This window comes from Pongo pygmaeus, chromosome 11 (assembly GCF_028885625.2).
Source record: "Pongo pygmaeus isolate AG05252 chromosome 11, NHGRI_mPonPyg2-v2.0_pri, whole genome shotgun sequence".
NCBI lineage: Eukaryota > Metazoa > Chordata > Mammalia > Primates > Hominidae > Pongo > Pongo pygmaeus.
This window is the reverse complement of record NC_072384.2, coordinates 23,660,838-23,687,030: the sequence shown is the minus strand read 5'-3', so window position 1 is coordinate 23,687,030 and position 26,193 is coordinate 23,660,838. Positions and strand designations below refer to the sequence as shown.

General features: G+C 39.0%; 1 protein-coding gene across 14 annotated transcripts in view; it reads right to left on the bottom strand.

The window, feature by feature from the left end:
• CLASP1 (cytoplasmic linker associated protein 1) overlaps positions 1 to 26,193 on the bottom strand; it is a 312,442-nt gene that overhangs the window by 116,697 nt on the left and 169,552 nt on the right. For all 14 annotated transcript variants that reach the window (XM_063647337.1, XM_054479398.2, XM_063647338.1 and 11 more), the window contains 6 exons: positions 15,442 to 15,594; positions 10,412 to 10,485; positions 8,985 to 9,077; positions 7,862 to 8,007; positions 6,723 to 6,858; positions 5,588 to 5,658 (listed from right to left, as the gene is read on the bottom strand). In XM_063647337.1, coding sequence (XP_063503407.1) covers positions 5,588 to 5,658; positions 6,723 to 6,858; positions 7,862 to 8,007; positions 8,985 to 9,077; positions 10,412 to 10,485; positions 15,442 to 15,594 — 673 coding nt within the window. The remainder of the gene's footprint in view (positions 1 to 5,587; positions 5,659 to 6,722; positions 6,859 to 7,861; positions 8,008 to 8,984; positions 9,078 to 10,411; positions 10,486 to 15,441; positions 15,595 to 26,193) is intronic.

The following is a 26,193-nucleotide window of genomic DNA, read 5'->3' as shown; positions in this document are numbered from 1 at the left end:
TTAAAAACCAAAGCAAATGAAAGTAATTAAGCACCTATTGGTGCCACAGGGACACAGGGACAGGATCCAAGCATTTCTCTTCAATCAGAAGCTTGCACTTCATGGCAACATCACTGAAAGGACTTACCAGTGTCATTCATTTCTATCCTAAGTAATATGTTAACAGAGAATGTACACATGCACAGAAGATCAACAAACATGACAGAATCAGGTCTTTGCATTAATTTCAGAGAATGCTTTGCACAAAAAAAGTTAAAAGTACCTTGAAAAACTAAGTGCTCTCCATATTTTCATGCTAAGGCCCTAAATAGTGCTTAAAATGGATTTTCTCCAATTACTTTGCTTTCCTCCAACCAACCTTTCAGCATCCTTCTTTAAGCCTTTTCACTTTTATGATTCTTCTTGGTCTGATTTATGCACAAAAACAATTTAGATTACATCACCACTTCGGGTTCTACCTCTACAAAATTTTCTTTTTCTGCCCGGGCACAGTGGCTCACTCCTATAATCCCAGCACTTTAGGAGGCCAAGGCGGGCGGATCACTTGAGGTCAGGAGTTCAAGACCAGCCTGGCTAACATGGTGAAACCCCATCTCTACTAAAAATACAAAAATTAACCAGGCATGGTGGCGGGCGCCTGTAATCCCAGCTACTCAGGAGGCTGAGGCAGGAGAATCACTTGAACCCGGGAGGCAGAGGTTGCAGTGAGCCAAGATCGTGCCACTGCACTCCAGCCTAGGCGACAGAGCGAGACTCTGTCAAATAAACAAACAAACAAACAAATAAAAATTTCTTTTTCCTAAGTCTAGCATTTCTATTTTTGTATGAATAAATCCTAATAGTCCTAGGAACCCATTCAAGAACACACAAATCAGAAGTAAAATCTTTCTCTAAAGAAATGACCAGACTTTCTTTCCTACGACCTTCCCAATTCACAACTTATAATCCACACACAATCACTCAATAAATCAAGGCTGGGAGCAGCGGCTCACGCCTGTAATCCCAGCACTTTGGGAGGGCAAGGCAGGAGGATCACTTGAAGCCAGACGTTTGAGACCAGCCTAGGCAACAAAGCAAGACACTGTCTCTACAAAAAAATTTAAAAAAAAAATTAGTTGGGCATGGTGGCATGCACTAATAAAGTCCTAGCTATTTAGGAAGCTGAGGTGGGTGGATTGCTTGGGCCCAGAAGTTTGAGACTGCAATGAACTATGATTGCACCACTGCACTCCAGTTTAGGCAACCAAGTCAGACCCTGTCTCAAAAATAAATAAATAAAAATAATTATTTACTAACCCTTTACCCCACGCTAGATGCTGGAGATCCAATGATAACCAAGACACAGCCCAGAGAACATGAGACAGTTACATTGCCAGAATGCAAGGGGCTCCAGTAGCTCACAGGAGAGCCATGCAGCTTGGTCCTGGGGCTGGCAGTGGTGGGGCCAGAGTGGTAGAGCAAGCCTTTTCAAAGGAAAGGACACCAACTACACACACACATTCCTCACCATCACCCTCCCCATTCCTGCCCCAATCCCCAATCTAAACCATGTTTATTCTACTTTCACCCTTTTGCCTGTGGCATTTCCCAGTCTGGGCTCTTTACTGCACTTATTCCTACTCATCTTTCAAAATGTGGCTCATTTTTAACCCATCTATGAAGCTTCTTGGGAAAACATCAGCAAGCTTTAATCACTGCTGTATCTGAACTCCTAATTCCACAATATATATGTTAATGTCAGAGTGTGTGTAATCCATTTGTTACCAATTCTACGAAGCGAAGCTAAGTACAGGCTGAATATGTAACAGACGGTGCACTGCCTTGCCTACACTGCCCTCTTAAGCTCCCTCTCCCTTTCTGAGGGCAGAGGGCAGAGGGACTGGGCAAGATGGTCCCTATTACTTCTCTCAGCATTAAGACATACAGTTCTGACTGATACCCACTGGCTAAATACAGAAATAATCTGAGTGTGTGGTTCAGAAATTGGTGAGGGTGGCGGCATTTCTACTGTCACAATGACTGTAAGGTGCTACTCATATTTAGTGCCAAAGGCCAGAACTGCTAAATGTTATGAAGTGAATTTTATCTCCCTGCCCCCAACCCCGAAAATTAATATGTTGAAGTCCTTACTCTCAATGTGATGGTTATTTGGAGATGGGACCTTTGGGAAGTGATAAGGTTTAGATTAGGCATGATAATGGGGCCCTCATTATGAGATTAGCATCCCTATAAGAAGAGATAACAGGTAGCTTGTTCTTTCCTCCTTCCCACCCTGCTCTCCCTCTCTCCCATGTAAGGACACAGGAAAACACTGGTCTACAGGCCAGGACGAGAGTCCTCACCAGAATCTGACCTTGCTGGCACGCCGATTTTGAACTTCCAGCCTCTAGGCCAGGGATATCCAATCTTTTGGCTCCTCTGGGCCACAGTGAAAGAAGAATAATTGTCTTGGGCCACAAATAAAATACACTAACACTAATGATAGCAGATGAGCTTAAAAAAAAAATCTCATAATGTTTTAAGAACGTTTACAAATTTGTATTGGGCATTCAAAGCTGCCGTGTGCTGTATGGTTGGACAAGCTTGCTCTAGACTGTGAGAAATAAATCTGTTGTTCACGCCATCCAGTCTGCAGTATTTTGTAATGGGCCCAAGATGATGAATCCCCTAAACATCCTGCAATGTTCCACAACAAAGATCTGTGTCATCTTATTGGAGAAATTTTGCCTTACGCAAGGAAAAACACATTCTGAATTTCTCTTGGAAACCTAACAATAGCGAAATGAAAACAACAGCAAGATGAAAATTACAACAGCCACAGCTGCAACAAATTAAGCTTTCACTAAATGTTTTACGTAATGATTGTGAATCCTCCAAACCTTACAGAGGGGTACCCTTATGCCTAACGAGTCAAACGAGTAAGTGGGAGAGGAATGTTTCAACTGATGCTGGTCAGGTTCTGAAGTTCATAATCATCCCTCTGGCATACCAACTTTACATTCTCATCTCTAGGGGGAGCTAAAGCTGTTCCACTCTAACCCCAGGAGAAGCTGAACCCTAGGTCAAGGGTAGATTGCATTCCCCGGGGTACGCACTTGAGCCACACAGTAAGGAATTACATTTTTTCAGTGGAAGGTATAAATTTCTTTTTTCGTGACTTTAGATAGCTAGATTATTCCTCTTTTCTGTCTTTCATGTAGTTATTAATGAGATGGATATAAAACCAGCTACTAGACATATATCCCAAAAAAATGAAGTCAGTATGTTGAAGAGATATCTGAACTCTCATGATTATCGCAAGACTATTCACCATAGCCAAGATAGGGAATCAACCTAAGTATCCATCAACAGATGAGGAGATAAAGATAATATAGCAGATATACACAACAGAATCTATTCGGCCTTAACGACAACAACAAAATAAATCTTGTCATTTAAGACAAGACAGATAAACCTACAAAATATTATCTTAAATGAAATAAGCCAGGCATACAAAGACAAATACTGCATGATCTCACTTAAGTGTGGAATCCAAAAAAGTCAACTCAGGCTTGGTGCAGTGGCTCACACCTGCAATCCCAGCACTTTGGAGGTTGAGGCCAGCCTGGGCAACATGGTGGGACCTTATCTCTACAAAAAATTTAAAACTTGGCTGGGGGCGTGGTGGCGCACGCCTATGGTCTCAGTTACTTGGGAGACTGAGGCGGAAGGATCACTTGAGGACAGAGATTGCAGTGAGCCATGATTGTGCCACTGCACTCTAGCCTGGGTGACAGAGTGAGGCACCACCTCTAAAGCAAACAAAATTGTACTCATAGAAGTAGAAAGTAGAATGGTGGTTCCCAGAAGCTGGGGGTTGGGAGACTGAGGAGATGTAAAGTATGCAAAATGTCAGGTAGATAGGAGGAAGTTCAAGAGATCGATTGTACATCATAGTGATGGTGACTACAGTTAGTAACAACATTTTATATACTTTAAAATTGCTGAGAGTAGATTTCAAGTGTTCTCACCACAAAAAAATAAGTATGTGAGGTGATACACATGCTAAAGAGCTTGATTTAACCATTCCAAAATGTATACACATTATCAACACAGCATATTGTTCACCGTAAGTCTTCACAATTTTTACTTGCCAATTAAAAAAATAAAGATTGGGCATGGTGGCTCACATCTATAATCCCAGCACTTTGGGAGATCAAGGTGGGAAGACTGCTTGAGCCCAGGATTTCAAGATCATCCTTAGGCAACATAATGAGACCCCCGTCTCTAAAAAAAGTAAAAAAAAGATTAGTGGGCCATGGTGGTGTGTGCCTGTAGTCCCAGCTACTTGGAAGCCCAGGAGCTTGAGGTTACAGTGTGCTGCACTCCAGCCTGGGTGAAAGAAAGAATAGAAAGGAAAGCAATAAAAGAAGAAAGGCGAAAAAGGAAGGAAGGAAAGGAAAAAGGAAAGAAAAGGGAAAAAAAAGGAAGAAAAAGAAAAGGGGAAGGGAAGGGAACAGAAGGGAAAGGAAGAAAAGAAAAGGAAAGGCAAGAAAATTTTTAAAAAGGTGGCCTGTGGCCAATTTGTTAAAAATAATAAAATAAATTTTAAAATGACAAATATAGAGCTGCTTCATGCTTAAGAGGGTCTTGTACCCATAGAAACCCAGCAAGATCAACATGACACCCCAGGAAAAAAGGCAAACAGCTGGCAAAGGTCATCTGGGCTCTAAACCTTAGAGTGAAGGACTTCCACAGGACTAGGATCAAGACACACAGCTAAGGGAATGGGGCCAAGAGGTTGCCCAAGCCTGCCAGTAATTATCTTATAAGACTCCCAATACAGTCTACTGGAAAAGTTTTAGTGGTATTCATGAATTCCCTGAAAACCTACACAAAACTATTCTGTACATTTACCACTTGCTGGGAAGAGGGTCCATAGATTTTAACAGACTCTTAAAACACTCAAGAATCACAGGTCTGAGCTAAGAGAATACAGTCTTTATTCCTCACATGCAGTTCAGAGCAGCTCACCAGGACATGTAAGACAGGGACTCGGGAACAAACCCCTAGCTAGTTACCAGGTTGTATTTGCCTGTGTCTTCCGGGTATATCTCCCACAACTGCGCAGAACTAAGTGACGGTGAAGATTCAGAATCCCAGAAATCGCTAACAGAAGATGCAAACAACACATACCTTTCCCCTTACCTATGTTAATATGAAACTACTGCCATTGATCTTTATGGTATTTTTTTCTTGCATGCAGTTACTGCCTTTACTCAGAGAATAGGGCAGACCAATGACAAAGGTAGGAGGATTATCACAGCAAAAAAATTTACAGGGGGTCCTCTCCCCTTCTCCTTCTGCCACTAGCACCCAAACTCACTTTCTCTCTCACACACACACATATAGAAACATAATAGAGATTGTCCACATTCATTTCCCAAAATATTTAGATCCTGATTCTTCAACTCAAAGTCATTTATTGCAGTGATTTTAAGTAATACTAAGCATGTTATACATGAAATTTTATCCACGGAAGGAGATTTGGAATTTGTTTTGGTTTTTAAACAATTCAAAAACAATGAGAAAACCCTTTAAAATTTACCTTCTAACTGCGACAGACTTAGAGGTACAGTTGCTTGTTATGACAGGTATTAACCTAGGGATGTGTGTGTGCTGTGAAGAACAACAAAAAACAGAGGTCAACACTTGCAAATACAAAAACAAAACAAAATTAAGAGAATCACTTCCTTACTAACCTACTTATAGCACATATACGTTCAGATTAGAATGTCAGTGAGTTTTAAAAGAAAAAAAGAATTCACAGGATATTGTCAAAAGCCATTACAAAATTTACAGAGTTAAGAATAGGCAACATGATGACATGAAGATAAGCCTAAAACAATCATTAGTATGAGGTCTAAATTATATCAGCTGTAGAGATCTGAGTGGGTTTAAAAGGAGTCATCAGACCAATATATTTTGATACTGTTTCAATGGAAATGTCCAATAATGACCTTGGGTTTAACAGTTAAAGTAGGCAGTGCAAGTAAGAACAGTAAGAACTTATAATAAAAAGTAAATAACCAATAATCAAGAATATTCTGGATAGATTTTAGACAACATCATCAAGCCTCAAAGTTTCAAGAGCTGCCTCTGGGCAAAAATGACTTGAAAGTGGTGGGGAGGTAATGTGGAAAACCATTTTAAACCTTTGTGAACTATTAGATTTTGTTAAAAACTTGTGTATAAATTACTTGGATAATTATTTAAATGTAAACAAGTACCTAGAAAACCAAACCAAAGGGAACATTTTGTTTCTGTGCTTACGTGCAATTAATTAAACTCTTGGGTGAACAGTAAAACCACAAGCACCAACACCTAAAATGGAAGGACTGGGACTAAGGAAGTAAGACTAAGAGTAATATCTGAGTAACAAGAATACAATATAAACTCAGTAGCAGACACCAGATGTTTGAACATTTTAAACCAATAGTGAGTTAACAATCAATACCTCATTAACTTTATAACACATCCATAATTCACATTATGGATTATAAAAAGCTCACATGCCACAATTAAGTAGGGGGAAAATATGATATATATACAAAATTCCAATATAATTATGCTAATAAATTTAATTACTCAATATAATTATGTTAACCAAAATGCCTCTAATATTTGTCAACCATCAGTATTTACCACTTGCTTATTTCATGTATGGCCTATAACATACTTACCCGAATAATTAACCTAACAGCTACAACACCAGATGTGGCCATAATTTTGGCACTGTTTGGAATTAAATTAAAGATAGTTGGCATAATGGCTTCGGCTCCATGGTCAAACTTATTCCCCAGAACTGATGACAGATGCCTAAAACAAGAAATGGATACTGGACTGTAGTTATTTTTCTTAGAGACAGTGAAGCATATAAACCACTTAACATCTAGAGCCTTCATTTAAAGTTATCTAGAAAGGACAAGGGTCTAAGATTTACGATGTGCATGTTAAGAACTTGGCAAATAGTTCTTAGCCCAAAAGTTTCTTTTTTTTCTTTTTTTTTTTTTTTTTTAAACATTTCCAACTAGTCTGTGGAGCTTTTTGTCTGTTTTCTAGAGGCAGGATCTCACTATGTTGCCCACGTTGAACTTGAACTCCTGGGCTCAAGCAATCCTCCCACTTTGGCTTTCCAAGTAGCTGGGTCTCCAGGCACATACCAGCCCACCTGCCCCAACTAGTCTTAAAATAGCAAACAAACTGATTATATATTAATAAAACACAAATATGAAAAAGCACCCTTGGCTCCTTTTTCTTTTTTATCTTAACATAAAATATTCAGGCTTTAAAATCTGACTTCAGCCAAAACTTTAAAACAGCTGCAATGCCTCCTCCTGCTGCTGCTGCTTTGATATTCCGACATACATTCTAACACAAAGTTTTATTAGCTTTGATCACTAGTACACGTACAGCTAGAATAAAATTTTACTGCAGTAAATGCCTTTAACTTTATAACTACAGTACTCTTCTAGGAACAAACATTCTGATAACCACGCTACTGCCTGCCAGCAAAAATCAATGAAAAATCAGAGAAACAGGATTTTATAAAATTTCATTTTTCCATATTAATAACGGCTTCCAAGTTTGAAATAAAGGCTTCAGAGCTATGTCATTGAATAAAATTTAAAATCTGTCACACTTCACATAATTGAGCAAAAAGTATTGTAAAACTATTGAAAGAAGTGTTAACTGGAATGGGTCTTGGAGACTAGTCAGAAGTTACATTAAAGAGACCCAGCTCACATGTTCAAGGAGACATCTCTGAAGCTCTGTGGTGACACTATTTTATGGTGAGAATATGGAGCATCGCAGTCCTTACCCCAACGTGATACAAGCCTCCCGCACTACCTGAGACCGCAGATCCTTAGCAGAGAGTTTAAAGGCTCCATCCAAAAGACGCAAATGTTGAAAGAAGTTATCATACTCAGCAGCACCAGCCAAAAGTAAAGATCTAATCTTTTTTAGCTAATGGAAGAGAAAATTCAGAAAAATAGAAAACAATTCTAACGCAGAATATGCAAAACAAAAGAAGCCATCAAATACAAAAGAGATCGTTAACAAAGTTCAACTGATTAGAAAGTTTTCCCAAGAGAATTCAGCCAGTTAAATATTAGCTAATACAATAAACAAATCTACATATCACAAATAAGACTAAATAATTTTTAACTGGAGTATTTGTGACACATATATTGTAATTTCTGCAAAAAAAGTTTTACATTTGAAATATCTTAAAGTATTTATAGATCCTACAACACTAATGATAAATAATTAAACACTTTCGGCTTGCGAAAAGCCCCTCCTCCTAAGCTTACCTCCCCCCCACACCCCACTTCAACTGCCATTTATTTAAGAATCAAAGGAAGAAGCATTCCTATAGTATTTATTATCCTCCACTGAACCATTAACTGGCTGGTCTGAATTTGAAATACAATATAATGGCAATTGTACCACCTCTCTTCTTGCCAGCCAACCAGTAGAAAATAGCCTTCTCAGATAAGACACACCCTCACTTTAATGCCCAGCTCACTTTCCATTAATCTACTTTTAAAAATAAAGGAGACACAACTTTCTAGCAATTGATAAGAAGAAAGAAAAGAATATTGGGGAACATACACTAAAAATGCCACAAAAAAGCCACTTTAAAGGCAAACAATCACAGAATGAAATTTCTGCTAAAGTGAGACTGGAGACTATCATCATACATTCCACAGTTAGGTCTTTGTTAAAAGACCAGGCGATTCATAAAGGTGTAAGTTGGTGTGTTTTCAAAATAAAAATAAAAGGAGATACTCTACTAAAAGGGTGAAGTATAAATATGATAATTTGAATTTAAAATATGTACTATTTAAAATTCATTAGAGCTGTCCCAATTTCATAATAAAGTATTTGAGATATTTAAATACATCTTATGAAAATGTAATCACATGAAGTCAACAGCTTACAGCATTTACTCTCTGCTCCCAATCGTGCTTGTCATCAGATAATATTTCCCTAATTTTGTTTATGGATTCCTCAAGGTCTCGGCTGGAATAAATCTGTAAGCAAAATTAATTTACAATCAATATAAAAACATGCAGAATACACAGATTATTTCTTAATTATATGAAGTCAAGAACATTAAGTATAGTAAAAGAAATTATTTCATTTTTAAGAAATACCTATGGGAAAATATCTGAACAGTTTTGTCTACAATAAGGATCTTTCTCACTATAAATGTGTACCCACAAGATTTGCTACCATATATGAATAACCCTGCCTCAAACATAGCTTTACTACGAACTTAACAGATGATTTCATGTACAAAGAGAAACAAGCCTAATGGGAAACAGCCAGTGATGCCTAAGTCATTTATCAATTAGTATTATTTATAACATGACACTATACCTATAATTTTAAACACTTTCAAATCTACTTTCTCATTTATCCCCACATCTTACCTAGAAAACAGGTAAGGTACAGGGTATAATCAATCTTGATGTATGCTGGGAAGGTCAGGTCAAGTACTTAAGGATGAACCTGAACCCGAGATTGTTTTTTGTTTAAAAACATCCTGTGGCCCAGGATGGAGTGCAGTGGCGCAATCTCAGCTCACGACAAACTCCACCTCCTGGGTTCAAGGGAGCCTCCCACCTCACTCTCCCGAGTAGCTAGAACTATAGGCACAAGCCACCATGGATGATTTTTGTATCTTTTATAGAGATGAGGTTTCGCCATGTTGCCTAGGCCACTGAGATTCTTGTTACCTGCTTTATACACACATGGCAACCAAGGTGGCAAAGAGAGTTGTACATAACAGACAGTAAGTGCCACAGGAATCCAGAGCACAGACAGTCAGTGTAGGCTGAGGAAAAGTATTAGTCTCAATCAGCAACAGACGATACTAAGGCACAAAGCAGTCAAAAACTTGTGGCTGTATCCCAATTTTTATAAATAATCTTTGTTTCATCTGTTAGGTACTTAAAGTGAAGCATCAAAGAACGTATAAACTAAGCTCTTATTAAATCATTCTCTATAACTTTTCAGACACCAAAATCCTTCAAATTTATGAATTTTTCTAAAAAAAAATCCCTAAATAAACATACTTTTTAAATTCTCTAATTTAGCGTCATCTATTTCTTTCTCTTTTATGTGACCTGATCCATAAACTTAAAAATAGAACAACCAATGTCTTTCCTGTTCTTACTGAAAGATCATCTTGGGCCTTGACTTTTGCTCCAACATTTTCTAGTCTGCACCTCAGATCTCCTGTAGTGTTGACAGTTAAAATTACCTGACCTAGTAAACAACATTACATAGGCAGAATTGGAAAATAAAACTTGAAGAGTAAGTTGACCCTTGTTTGTAATCATACTCAAATATCCTCACTGACCTGTACTACAGGTACATCATCAAATGCTTTAATAAAATCCTCTTCATCAACAGCACCAGCTCCTTCTTTTGCAGCTGTAAAAAAGAATTTTAAAAATGTAAACAATATGAAACAACGTATATAACACATACACTGAAGAAGTCTAAACATACACAATCAAAATTACATTTTGGAAGATTCAGAACATTTTTTAAAAAGGCTTCATATAACTTTGGAGTGTCACGAAATTGACAAACATTACTGACTTCATATCAAGATGAAATACAGTAATTCTACAATGCTATATACATTAGCTTAAGGTCACTTACACTACCTGTTTAAGGAGAGACGGTATGGGTTTTAAAGGATTTAGATATTGTATTAATATACAAGTCCTTTGAAAGATTCCTAATAAATGGATCAAGCAGAAAATTTAATCATCAGGGAATAACTTAAATTGTTATTACTGGGAATCCAGCATAACAAATTTGTGAATATTCAAACAAGTCCTAAATAATTTCACAGTTTTATTTAACTTTATATTAGTTTGAAAATATTTCTATTTCCTTGAACTCATGATAACTGTCCTTTTTTTCACTTAAGAATCAGTTATAAGTTTCTCCTACAAACTTACCCTAAGATGCTTTGTATAATTAAAAGTATTTGGAGAAAGTATTTCTTTTTGCTAATATGAGCTCCCCTTTATGTATGAAAATCAAGTGATGCTTTATCAGATTTTTTTCACATTGTAAAAATTGGTGTCTATAGTCATCTTTATAACCCTCATTAATGATTTACATGGATTAGTCTGATTGCTTTTCTAAGACCTTCTTACCACGCGTGTATCTGGTGTTCGGGGTCCTGATAACTATCCAGACAGAAAGGGGCTTTAAAGACAATCCCAGGTAGCAGTAAATGTGTGTCATCACTCTTGCTGAAGATCACTCACACTGTGGAAAAGCTAACTACCATAAAGGACGATAGTCACTCACTGTGATGTGGTGCTCTGTGTCTGTTTTAGCATAAAAACTGGATCCCATTGGGCAGATAGGCCCTGAATGCCTCCTTTGCATAAGACCCTACACCATGTACCCACATATACCAAAGAGGACCCAAAGGCCAACAACAGTCCCTGAGCCTAAGCTATCTGATGAGGCGGAACTAACCAGGAAATTCATGACTATGGCATTAAACAACATGGAAAAAGGATAAGTGCAGGGCTGAAGGGGAAAACTGGGCTGATATGTGCATAATCTACACAGCAGGGACTTCTGGAAGGGGTATGGATGAGAAATGGGAAGGAAAGCACCAGTCTAGTAATTTTCTAAGCCTTGTTTGTGCAACGGATAATTACCCAAGAATAGATCAAGAAAAAAGATTAGAAAGATTGTTCAGGCATTAAAAAGAACAACATATTGATATATGCTACAAGGTAGATGAAACACTGAAAACATTCCCTTTAAAATGGCTAATTTTATGTTATGTGAACTTAATAACAAAAAGTAAAATGTTTTAAAATACACCAAAAAAATGATTAGAAAGAACTAGAAATAAGCACAATTAACATTCTTACAGCTCCTCTATCACCGATGCTGGGGAGGAGGCAGAGTGGTTGCATGCTGGTCTGGTCAAGACACCAATATTCTAGGGCCAGTTCAGAATTCAGGAAAGGCCATCAGGAGACAGCATTTTAATGCTAATCATGAGTACAGCTTTTACTTGGCCCACTCAGCTTCATCTTTTTTGGCTCATGGGATTCCCCAACCCACCACTATCTCCACCACCACCAACAGCTCAAAGCTCACAGCCATCAGTGAAAATGCTTCTACGAGCAGCAGCTACACAATTTTTCTGAGGTAAATTTCAGAGGGAATTTGCATGTAAATGTAAAATTTGAGAGAAAATGAGAGTTGTATATAACAACTAAACTGTCTACATTAGGGGTGAAAGGAAGAATTTATGGGAGAAATCTCCTACAATTTATTTAATGCAACATCCATACTGGTCTCACAAGGAACCATGTTACTTGTAAGAACAAAATGTGTTTTATCTTACTTATTTTTATTCCCGACTTTTAAGTTCAGGGGTACATGTGTAGGATGTGCAGGTTTGTTACATAGGTAAATGTGTGCCACGGTGGTTTGCTGCACAGATCATCCCATCACCTAGGTATTAAGACCAGCACATTAGCTATTCTCCCACCCCAAACCCTGCAACAGGTCCCAGTGTGTGTTTTCCCCACCCATGTGTCCATGTGTTCTCATCATTCAGCTCCCACTTATAAGTGAGAACATGCAGTATTTGGTTTTCTGTTCCTGCATTAGACTGCTGAGGATAATGGCTTCCACCTCCATCCATGTCCCTGCAAAGGACGTGATCTTATTCCTTTTTATGAATGCATAGTATTCCATGGTATATATGTACCACATTTTCTTTATCCAGTCTATCATTGATGGGCATTTAGGTTGATTCCATGTCTTTGCTATTGTGAATAGTGCTGGGATGAACATATGCATACATGTATCTTTATAACAGAATGATTTATATTCCTTTGGGTATATGCCCAGTAATGGGACTGCTGGGTCAAATGGTATTTCTGCCTCTAGGTCTTTGAGGAATTGCCACACTGTCTTCCACAGTGGTTGAATTAATTTACACTCCCACCAACAGTGTAAAAGCACTCCTTTTTCTCCACAACCTCACCAGCATCTATTGTTTTTCTGACTTTTTAATAATAGCCATTCTGACTGGTGTGAGATGGTATCTCATTGTGATTTGCATTTCTCTAATAATCAGTGATGTTGAGCTTTTTTTCATGTTTGTTGGCCGCATGTTCGTCCTCTTTTCATAACTGTCTGCTCATTTTCTTTGCCCACTTTTTAATGGGGTTGTTTTTTCTTGTAAATTTAAATTCCTTGTAGATTCTGGATGTTAGGCCTTTGTCAGATGGATAGATTGCAAAATTTTTCTCCCATTCTGTAGGCTGCGTGTTCTCTCTGATGATAGTTTATTTTGCTGTGCAGAAGCTCTTTAGTTTAATTAGGTCCATTTGTCAATTTTTGCTTTTGTTGCAATTGCTTTTGGCATCTTCGTCATGAAATCTTTGCCCGTGCCTATGTCCTAAATGGTATTGCCTAGATTTTCTTCTAGGGTTTTATAGTTTTGAGTTATACATTTAAGTCTGTCATCCATCTTGAGTTGATTTTTGTATAGCGTATAAGGAAGAAGTCCAGTTTCAATTTTCTGCATATGGCTACCCAGTTCTCCCAGCACCATTTATTAAACAGGGATTTCTTTCCCCATTGCTTGTTTTTATCAGGTTTGTCGAAGATCAGATGGTTGTAGTCGTGGCATCTTTATTTCTGGGTTCTCTATTCTATTCCATTGGTCTATGTGTCTGTTCTTGTACTAGTACCACACTGTTTTGGTTAGGGGTAGCCTTATAGTATAAAGTTGGATAGAGTGATGCCTCCAGCTTTGTTCTTTTTGCTTAGGATTGCCTTGGCTATATGAGCTCTTATTTGGTTCTATATGGATTTTAAGATAGGTTCTTCTAGTTCTGTCAATGTTAGTTTAATAGGAATAGCATTAAATCTATAATTGCTTTGGGCAGTATGGCCATTTCATAATATTAATTCTTCCTATCCATGAGCATGGACTGTTTTTCCATTTGTTTGTATCGTCTCTGATTTCTTTGAACAGTGTTTTGTAGTGCTCCTGAGGAAGTCCTTCATTTCCCTTGTTAGCTGTATTCCTAGGTATTTTATTCTTTTTGTGGCAATTGTGAATGGGAATTCATTCACAATTTGGCTCTCTGCTTGCCTGGTGTTGATGTACAGGAATGATAGCGATATTTGCACATTGATTTTGTATCCTGAGACTTTGCTGAAGTTGCTTATCAGCTTAAGAAGCTTTTGGGCTGAGACAATGGGGTTTTCTAGATATAGGATCATGTCATCTGCAAATAAAGATAGTTTGACTTCCTCTCTTCCTATGTGAATACCCTAACCCTAACCCCAACCCTAAGCCCAACCCCGTGCTCCTTTAGCTCAGTGAAGTTAGTTATTATCCACATTCTGAGGCCTACTTCTGTCATTTCAGCCATCTCAGTCTCAGCCTAGTTCTGAGCTCTTGCTGGAGAGGGGTTGCAGTCATCTAAAGGAAAAGGGGCACTCCGGCTTTTTGAGTTTTCAGCGCTTTTGTGTTGATTCTTTCTCATCTTTGTGGGCTTATCTATCTTTGATCTTTGAGGTTGTAGTCCTTTGGATGGGGTTTTTTGTTGTTGCTGCTTTCTGTTTGTTTTTCCTTTAACAGTCTGGTCACTCTTCCGTGGGGCTGCTGCTACCCAGCTTTCTACAGATTGTCTTTGAGGTCTTGAGCTGTGCCCTTCCTGCATGAAGAGCCTGTGGTCCAGGTAGAGAAATCCAGGTCTTCCACTCCCACAGAGCTACCTCCCGCTGGCCCAGCTCTACTTCATGCTGCCATCCAACAGACACACCAACAGCTGCTACCTCACCATGGCTCACTGGGAACTGGAGCAGAGGTGGCTGGTCTCTACCACCCACAGCACGACCCTGCATGTGGAGTATACACACACGCCCCAATACCTAGGGGCCAGTCTACAAGATATATTTTAAAGACAGGAGTTACAGTGTGACTTCTGGATTATTCTCAGTCTTGTTAAATAGAAATTGTCTAAAACACCCCTAGTGGTTTCAGGCATTGCTGGATCCACATAACTAAATGATGTGATGAGGGTGCGCTCTTGCTCTTATCTCTGAGCTAAGCTTTCCTCTGTGCTGGCTTCCTTCTCCTGCAGGCTCCACCTTACCAGAATGTGGCAAAAGTCAACATAGTAGCTCAAATTTACAACTTACCAGCTTTTCAGCATCAGTATCGCAATGCTAATTCAATTAAAGAATAGCAGGCAGAAACCTGCTGCATATGGGGACTGTATCACTTCTGAGGGCCACCATAGGCAACTACTTGCACCTCTGGTTTGAAAAGCTGGCGTAGCTGACCCCAGAACGCCACACAGGGCTTAGACTAACCTGAAGACTTGGATCCAAGGGTGGATGAACCAAGCCGGCGGGTAGTTCCCATTCCAACGTTTCTCCGAGAACTTGGTGGAGCCTTGGATGATGTAGAACTAGCAGAGGAAGGTCTGTTACCATCCACAGAATCTTCATCGTCGAAATTTTTATCTGAACAGTAAGCACAGAAACCAATGTTTTTTTAAAAACAAAAACTATATATATATACTTCTTCACCTGATTATAAAACAATTAGACTTCGAGACTGATTCTGCATACTCTTTTGGAATCTGAGGTGCTCCTCTAGGGTCTGGAAAGCCTTAGGTTAAGCCCAGAATGAAGCTACAAAGATCATACTTGCTTTCACATACCCAGAATACTTTCACACTCAAATTTTGAAAAATAGAACAAATATAAAGAAGAAAACAATCTCTCATAAAACCACCACCTAGAAACAGTTATTTTCACATTCTGGAACATTTCTGACCATCATGTTGTTTTCTTTTTTTTGAAGACAGAGTCTCACTGTCACTCAGTCCTCTCACCTTGGCCTCTCAAGGTGCTGGGATCACAGGCATGAACCACTGTACTTGGTCACTTGGGTGTACTTTAAAATAACAGCTGAGATGAGAGTATATATCATATTGGAATAGTGCTTACTTCAAATATGTAAATTTTTCCTCTGTGATGAAATATTTTTCATAACCACCATTTTAATAATTGTATGGTACTTTGTAATTGGAAAATGGTACAAATGAAACACTCTTATTGTTAGACATTTAGGGTGTTTCTAAGTCCTCACCATTAGAAATGCAATATTGCAAATACTTTCCTACACTTTTTTTTGTTTGTTTGAATTTCCAATCGTTTTAGGAATGAAAACCATAGAAGCAACAATAGCGGGTCAAAGAGTGTAAAAGTTCTTGATGTATAGTGCCAAAATTATCAGAGAGGTCATATAAATGTACATTTCTCCTAGAAGTTCAAAGAAGTACTCATCCTTCCAAACCATTGCCAACATTTAATATTACCATTTTTAAACTTTAATCAATCTGATAGGTGAAAAAAAAGACTTCACCTTCTATGTTGTATTTCTTTTTTAGTGAAGATGAACATTTTTTTCTTAAGTTCATTAACTTTTAAATTTTCTAAACAGCAGTGGATCCAATCAATACTCCTCAAGTTGCATTTAAAATTTTAAAAAACACAGCTATAATCCTACCACTTTGGGAGGCCAAAATGGGAGGACTGCTTGAGGCCAGGAGTTCAAGACCAGCCTGGGCAACATAGCAAGGTCCTGTCTCTTAAAAATAAAAAAATTTGTCAGATATGGTGGTGTGTGCTTGTAGTCCCAGATACTCAGAAGGCTGAGGCAGGAGCATCAACTTCAGCCCAGGAGCTTGAAGCTGCAGTGAGCCAGGGTCACTCCACTACATTCCAGCCTGGGTGACAGAGCAAGACCCTGTCTCGAGAAAAAAGAAACATCTTTGGAATCTTAAAAATCAACATATTTACGACAATAGTTTAATGATGCAAAATTAAAGTTTATGTATCAAATATAAGAGTGAGTCATTTAGGGGGCTAAACAAAGAACTTAAGAGTAATTTAAATAAAACAAAAAAAATCTGTAGCTGGCAATATTCATGATTTCTGAAAGGGGCATTAGTTCTTTACCAATAAGTTTGAAATAAATCATTGCTATCCAAAAAACATACAAATAGAATCCTGTTTTCCTTGATCTAGTTGCTTCTTAAGCTAAATTATCAACAGCCAAGTCTTGTGTCTACTCAAGACCCCAATGCTCCCTAAAACTCAACAACAATGCACTCCAAATTACATGGTTCAGTTTATTCAACACAGCGTAGGGGGAGGAGGAAAGATATCTTCACAAATCCCTGTCCTTATGCAAATGAGCTCCTTTCACTGTGCCTTTAAAGCCCCCAGATTGTCTTGCTATGCCATGCTGTTCCAAGATGGTTCTTTCAATCCATACATCCATTTTTCATTGATTCAGATGCACAGTGCTCTTAATTAGCATAGACTTCCCATGGATTCAGAAAGTGGTTCATAATGGCCTTCCCAAAAGGAAAATTTAAGTCTAACGTAAAGAATAAGAACAACCCAAAGGAGAAGTCACCCACTGAGTACTGCCAGCATTAGCAGTGACAAGGACAGATCTCACTCAGCCTATCTGTCCTCTGGGGAGCTCCAAGAACATATGAACTGCTGTCATTATTCTACTACCTTTGAAATCATAATCATTCTGCTGAGTGGGAACAGTTCCAGTCTGTGGGACAGGTAAAAAATAAATGGGAGACATGAGGACAATATCATGCTTCACTCACAAATTCATGTAAATTATGTTTAGTTCAGTCTTCTAAAATATGCAGGCATGTCATTTAGAACAGTACTCAGTTGCCAAGATTTTCAATGGACCAATTTCAATGGAATTCCTGAAATTTTTGCTTGCATCAGTGATAGACTAGACGTGGATGACTTAATCTCTTGCAATAAACAGCTAGAAAACCTGACAGTATATATAAAAGAACTACGTGCAGGCACCGGACAACAGCAGTTCAGAACTTGGCTGTTCAGCTAATTTGCATAAAGATATGGATTTGTTTGTTTCTCCCTACAAGAAAAGAAACAAACAAGGTAAGCTATACAATCACCCCAACTTTCTGCCTGGAGGTGTTAATAACTGCCAGGTCACCAAGTACAGGGAAGGGGAACTCAAATTAAACATAGTAGCCCTGCAGATTAGATACTGCAGACAATGAAGAACAGAGTTCAGAGAAGTTCAGAGAAGTGCTAGAAATTACAGGAAGCTACACAGAAAGAGGGCTACAGAAATGTGCTAAGTTCTAGGCCTCACGTGTGTGAGTGAACTTCCACGAAGCAAGGCAGAAAACAACCAAGAAGGTGTGAAATGAACAATTCTTAGAGTTTACACAAGTAGGGAAGCTCCAAACTGCCAAAGTGGAATGTTCTTGGTGACCCACCCAAGGCATTCAATGGAGACCCCCAGAGAGGTCGGGTCTTAGTGAGACTGAAGTATGTCTGGAGTGAAAGTTAAATGAAATCTGCCCTATCAGAGCTTAAAAGCAGGCCTACAGGGCATTAGGCAGACCTGCAAGTAACTTATCTGATTTGCCAAAACAAAGCATGATATTCCTAAAAGAAATATAACAAGACACAGACACTCAACAAGGTAACATTCATAATACACAACATCTAATAAAAAATTCCTTCACTATGTACAGAGAAGACTTACAAAAAAATTTCCTAAACATGACAAGAGGGAAGAAAATGTGGCCCATAATCATGAGGGGCAAAAAAATCAGAAAATAGTAAACTTCTGAGAAATGATGAAATAAGAACACTAAACTTCTATTATAACTATGTTCAATATTAAGAGAATACATAGACAGTCATAAGAAAAAAGAAAGTTTTTTTAAAGAATCCAATGGAACTTACAGATTTTAAGAAAACATAATATCTGAAATGAAAATTTCACTGATTGAGATTAAGTACAGACTAGACATTGTAGAAGTAAAGAAAAAAATCAGGGAACTTAAACATACAGCAATAGAATTTATCCAAAATAAGCACAGAAGCACAGAAACAAAATAGGCTGAAAAAATAAATAAACAGAATAGAGTCTCAGAGACATGAAGGATAATATCAAGCAGTCTAACACACACAACACTGCAGACCCGCAGGACGAGGGGAAGAAGGGGAAGGACAGAAAAAGACTGAGAAATGATGGCCAAAACATTTCCAAATTTGATAGAAACTATAAACCTACAGATCCAAGAAGCTGCACGCCCCAAGCAAGACACACACACACAGAAAAGCATACTGAGGCACACCATAATCAAACTGCTTAAACCCAGACAAGAGCAGCCAGGGGAAGAGACATAGCACACAGAAGAACAAACATAAAAGCAGCAGCAGACTTCATCAGAAACCCTGCCAGCCAAAACACAATGGAAATGACGCTTGAAAATGGTATTCACCTAGAAGTAACCTAGAATTCTATATCCAGTGAAAACATGTTAAGAATAAAGGCAAAATAAAAACTCAAACAAACAAAAATTGTCATCGGCAGACCTGCACTTCAAGAAATGTAACAGGAAGATCTTCAGGCAAAAGGAAAAATGATACCAGCTGGAAACTTGGATTCACATAAAGAAATAAAGAGCAGTAGATACAGTAAATATGTGGATAAATATAAGACTTTCTCCTCATATTTTATTATTTATTCTCCTGTTTTAATTCTTTCACATTATCATTTCTATAAAAGATGACTGACTGTTTAAAGCAAAAATATTTAGCTTTCATTCTTTTTATATTCTTATGTAATAGGCCAATAACCTGGGGGCCAGAGGAACCAAAATTAGGATATATGTTGCTGTACTAGATGACACACACAAAACTATACAGGAAATAAGGCACAGGGAAGGCATGAAGAAAATGGAAGTTGTCCCATTTCCATCCTCAAAGAGCATATATTTTTCAAAGTTAATTATAACGTCTAAATTGCCTGAAGATGTCACACAATAGTGTATCACAAACCTTACTGAGAAGGCATGCCCTTCATCACCAACACCTGTATGAAATGCCTCCCAAAGAAGGGGAGGAGGAGGCCAGGCGTGGTGGCTCACGCCTGTAATCCCAGCACTTTGGGCGGCCGAGGCAGGCAGATCACGAGGTCAGGAGATAGAGACCATCCTGGCTAACACGGTGAAACCCCGTCTCTACTAAAAACATAAAAAATTAGCTGGGCGTGGTGGCGGGCGCCTGAAGTCCCAGCTACTCGGGAGGCTGAGGCAGGAGAATGGCATGAACCCAAGAGGCAGAGGTTGCAGTGAGCCAAGATCGTGCCACTGCACTCCAGCCTGGGTGACAGAGCGAGACTTCGTCTCAAATAAAAAAAAAAAGAAGAGAAGGAGGAAAGGGAATACTGAGCAGCCAGTGTAGGGCTTTTTAAACTGAACTTTAGGAGCCTGATTGTCTTTTTATTTACCCTTTGGAAACAAATCTAACAAGCCTACTTAGCTGATTTCCTAAGCAGATTAGAAGCAACTAACTATAGGGATAGTGACAAGGAGGACGCAAGAATTAAGCAAAGTAATGTTAATAAGTGAGCTGAAGGCCTAATAGCCTAATAGAAACTACGAAAAGCAAACACATGCACATAAAAACCCCTAAACCCAAAATGCTTAGAATACGGTTGACAGTACAGGGGTCAAATCACATCTATACAATAACAGCACAATGACCCCGCGCAACAACTTAAGATTCAATTTTTCAATGATCTGTGAGCTAGTGAAGGAAGTAATTCACATTTCCCATCTCGATTGGAAATTCAGGAAAACAGAGGATAAAAAGTGTATTTATTTTCTAGATTAAGAGCTGGACACAATGCTTTGAACTGAAACACCTGCAAAGGCTTTTGGAGGATAAAAACCAACTGAGCCAATTATTTGAAAACTTAACTAACGTACTGTTTAAAAATAAGTTTAGCCTATGTTTCCTAGCTTTTCAGACATCAGAAATTAAGATTAAATTTAAAAGGAGGCTGGGTCATCAGAAAGGTACCTAGTTTCAGTTAACTGGGAAATTCCACTATGTAGAATGAGCCATTCTGTACCTGGGCAAATAAGCTGTATCTGCAACTGGACCATGGTTACAGTCCAGGATGAAGAGTCTCACGTCCAGGTTCTAACGTTACAGTATTTCTCAGCTAAATTAACCCATACTGAACTCTACTAGCCATCTGGATTCCCATTTTCTTTAGGCTTTTCTGCTAAGCAGACATCTGGTAGTATCTAACCTCTTTTTCTAGAGCTTTAACTAAGGCAGAAATGGGTAAAAATGAGTATTTTTAACTGCAGGCTTGTGCCATTACATCAATTTTAACATTTTCACATAATACAACAGCATATGTTACACACAAAATCATCTTAAGGGGAAGTTCTCTTTAAGCCCACAGAAATAATTAACTGTATCTTCAACCCCACTGCAAAGACTGCCATGGGAGGGACACTTCTCTCATCTGATAGTCTTGGGTAGAAATCTGAAATAAGCAGATGGAAGCCTTCAGTTCCTAGCAAGCATCACCTCCTTTGATTCTTTAAAAATCACCTGAGCTCCATTCCACCTTCTACAGCATCAGGATAAACCACTTAAAAATGACTCATGAAATTTCTACAGAGTGATACTATAATTTTCATCCAACCCTGAATCACCCCACCCCCGGCAATCCAAATAAGTAGACATAATGAAGGGAAAAATAGCAGCAAAACAGCAAAAATAAAGCCAGATTACAAACACAATCATCCATGGCCTTAGAAGCAAACTAGCAGACTTCCAGAAGCTGAACAGGTCTACTACTGAGGTCCAGATGCTGGAGACAGGCTGAGGGATAGCCAGGGCCAGCACTAGGAGGTCAGAACCAGTCCCTTCAGCAGCCTCCACTGAAGTCCCTAAGAAAGCCCCAGCACAGCCCAGCTGCCCCAGAACTGAACTTTAACCAGGCTGCATAGGGGAGATACCCAGCAACAAGCACAGACAGATCAGAAGGAATATACCACTGTGGCTACAAGTTTGGCTATGGGGGGCAGAGATATCAGTCTAAAGACAAACATGAATTCAAGTCTGGTGTCTGGAACTTGTAATTAGAAGCTTTGGGCCATACTGTTCGCTTGAAAAATTTAAACACTCATCTATGAGGACCAACAAAACGTCACAGAGACTAAGAAATATCTGCTCATTGCCTATCTGCCAGGAAAGCCAGAACCTAAACTACAAAGCTTTTCCTTCTCTTCTCCTGAGGCAGGCTTTGATGGATAGAAGCCCAATGGGGAGAAAATGCCTCATTTTCTAAAGAAAAGACAACTATCTCTCTGTTTCACTGCAGCAGGGTCACTTTGAAGAAGCTGCTATCCTGACAGGCTTTCAGATTCACCCACTCCCTGCTAATTGAGATTCTCCTCCAAGGGAGTAAGAAATGTGGCAGCCTACTAACTAGACTATAATTAGCTCTCTCAGGAGGAAGCTGCAGAGAGACAGGATAATGAGCCCAAAGGCGGCTGCTTTTCACAAATATCCCAAAATTTCTTTCTTCTTGAATTTGCAGAGCTCCAAACCTTTTGCAAAGGCTGTTTCTGCTATCTCAATTCTTGTCCCATCTGCTAGACACACCCGTATGCATTCTTGAAAACGCAACTCTACTGCTAGCCTGAGATCCTGCCCGGCTCTGACTATGCATGTACCATTTACTCCATCGCCCCCTGAAATTAGTTGGCTGCAGATCTGTTTGGTCTCTCTGTCCCTGGAGTAGGGACCACTTTGTATTCTTCTTGGTATTTACAACATCTAGAACAGAGTCTGGGCCAACACCCAGTAGACATTAAAAAAAATTTAATTCTGGTAGTCCACATGAAGAAGGGCAAAATTTGTGAATGGATGAAAATCTTTTCTCATATATATTTTTTAGAAGCTTTTATTACTTATTTAACATGCACATGGTTTAATTAGATAATAAATTCAAACAAGGCTATGAAAATAACTGAGGACAAATCAACAGACAATTAAAACCTCAAATACTTTTTAAGCTTCCAAATTTTCCTGCTAGAAAGAAATGTATATCCTTCTTTCCCAATAAAACATACACCTATTTTAAAATTAAGTCACAGTTCCACTATAAGCAATCATAAGCTCCCCAAATTAAACTTAACAATTTGATATATATGCATTTCTAGACTTTAATGCATTCATAAACATGAATTCCATATACACGTATAAAAACTGCTTTTTTGCACACCACCAATATTTTTCTAGATCAATATTAATCTAGTCAATTTTAAAGACTACTTATTGTGACACTGTGTGCATAGACTATATTTAATCAATCATCTATTTATTCATAGTTGAATTGTTTTCAATTTTTCACCTTCATAATACCACTGCAGTCAGTATGTTTAAAAGTAACAAGAAAAGTAACAACTAATAGAATCACAGCACACAACTGTGTACCAGGTCCTAGGTTTGGTTTTGCGTAGTAGTCACATTAAATCCTCCTGACAATGCTGAGAGAAGGACTATTGTCACTTCGGTCTTAAAGCAATTCCCATAAGCTGATGCTTAGGAGGTGCTGGGCATTGTGCTAAGTATATTCTGCACATTGTGTTGTTTAATTCTTACTGCATATGTTTGCTTACTTAAAATTATTTATTTAAGATAATTTCTCAAGTACAGTATCTTCAATATCTCTTATGAATATAAACATTAAAAATCCTCAAAAAATACTAGCAAACCAAATTCAGCAACATATAAAAATAATTAACATTATGGCCATGTGCGACTTATCCCAGGAATGTAATGTTTGTTCAATATACATCATAGTTGTCATATTAATAAAAGATAAAAAACAACATATTCTCTAAACACAGTAAAATGCTTTCATGCTAAAAACACTACAAGCAGGGATTAGAAGAGAACTCCCTCAACCTGATAAAGACCACCTACAGGCCGGGCACGGTGGCTCATGCCTGTAATCCCAGCACTTTGGGAGGCTGAGGCAGGCAGACTGCTTGACATCAGGAGTTTCAGACCAGCCTGACAAACATGGTGAAACCTCATCTCTACTAAAAATACAAAAATTAGCCCACCGTGGTAGCACACTCCTGTAATCCCAGCTACTCGGGAGGCTGAGGCAGGAGGATCGTTTGAAGCCAGGAGGGGGAGGTTGCAGTGATCTGAGATTGCGCCACTGCACTCCAGCCTGGGCGATGGAGCCAGACTCTGTCTCAAAACACACACACACACACACACACACACACACACCCACACACACACACCCACACACACACACACCCCTATCGACAACATGGTGAAAGACCGGATGCTTTCCCCCTAAGACCAAGAACAAGGGAAGATGTTCACTCTCACTACTTCTATTCAACATTGTGGTAGACGTTCTAGCCAGGGAAATCTGACCAGAAAAAGAAAAGCATGCAGACTGGATTGGAAGAACTAAAACTATGGATTGGAAGAACTAAAACTATCTCCATTTACAAATGATTTGATTTGGTATGTAGAAAACACTAAAGAATGCATGCAAAAAATTAGAACCAATAAACAAGTTCAGTGAGGCTGTAGGATATAAAACCAACATTAAAAAATCCATCGTATACTCTATACATCAAATTAAGAAAACAACAATACCATCAATAAAAACACCTAACAAGTTTAACAAAAGGAAACTACATAACATTGTTAAGATCCATTAAAGACAAACCTAATAAATAGAAAGATATTCCACGTTCATATATCGGAGGAATTTTTGCTCATTATCCAAACTATATTCCTTGCCCATCTGTTCCCTCTTAATTTTAACCAAAGTTGGATAAATAGAAAAGTGTAAAAGTGCAAAACACACTGTCTCAATTGAATGGCTGGATAAAGACTTTTTCTTCTAAGTTTCTACCTCCCCTTCTCCATCAAAGTATGGGAACTGGGGTACATGTATCACCCCCAATCCAGTCAATATGGACCAGTGTTAAATAGGGCTGGTTCTACCACTCTGTACAAAAAATCCTTCAATATCCATATTCTGAAACAAAAATTCCTCTCCCTGTTTACAAAATTAAGGAAGGCTTTTGTCAGAACACAGGGAATATAAAAATTTCCAACTTGGCTGGAAATGTTGGCATTTTTGACAATACAAAGGTGGAAATGGCATAACAGAAGCTCTGAGGGTGCTAGCAGAGTGCTACTTCTGCCCTTTGGCACCAGTAATCCATCCTCTACCACAGAAGTGAGCCTGGAATGCAATCAAGCTGCCAGTTAGGGATCACGTTCCATTCCTTCCACCCAAAAGCTTGCTGCCAAAAAGCTGGGCTGGCATTTTAAGATGATCTCAACAATGACACCACCGGTACAGATAACGTGAGAAGACAGAACTGGAGCACAGACAGGTGACAACTCAAAATTCATTTCAGCTTTACTAGTCCTTCACAAAGGGAGTTCAAACGGGACAACACCAGGGAAACACAGGCAAGGAAAACACCATCGGAAACTGGAGAGGGAAATGAACTGTGAGGAGGGCAGAAAGCCAACTTCCACAGATGCCTGCTCCTTAAGGCACTGTAGGAGCTCAAAGTTCACACTGGGTAAGAGCTGCTGAGTGCCTCCTGCAGGTGCAGATCAAGGCACAATTCCTCTTTGGGTCTCAGGTGGAAAATGCCCTGGCTGCTGCTATATAACTTATAACCAGGCTCCAGAGAGATGCAGGCATACTCACAACAGAGGAGCCCAGGGATGATTCTGTGCAGGAAGAAATCCACAGCTCGCACTGGGCAGTGAGCCTGTCCTGGGGCAAAGCTGTAACGTCACAGGCCTGCACTTTCAGCAAGACCAACCTCATGTGAGGTATAAAAAGAAAATGGAAAGAGATAGGCTTCTGTTTCCCTGTGTGAAAAAGGATGATCCTGTCTACCTATGAAATGTGCTGCCCACCCAATATCAACCCCCTTCTTCTACTGACAGCCCAGGGTAACCACCCTTCCCCACTCTCAGAGTGATGACACCTTTGTTTGCCTCAGTGGATCCTGGCCACAGCATCAGGGCTCTCCCAACCCATTACGGTAATTAATTCTAGAACCTCTCTTCTTGTGGACTTAGAGCTATGCAGGTACAAGCCTAGAGCTGTTGGAGCCAACAAACGGCAGTGCCTGCCTAAGAGAGAGGCAAAGCAAAAGA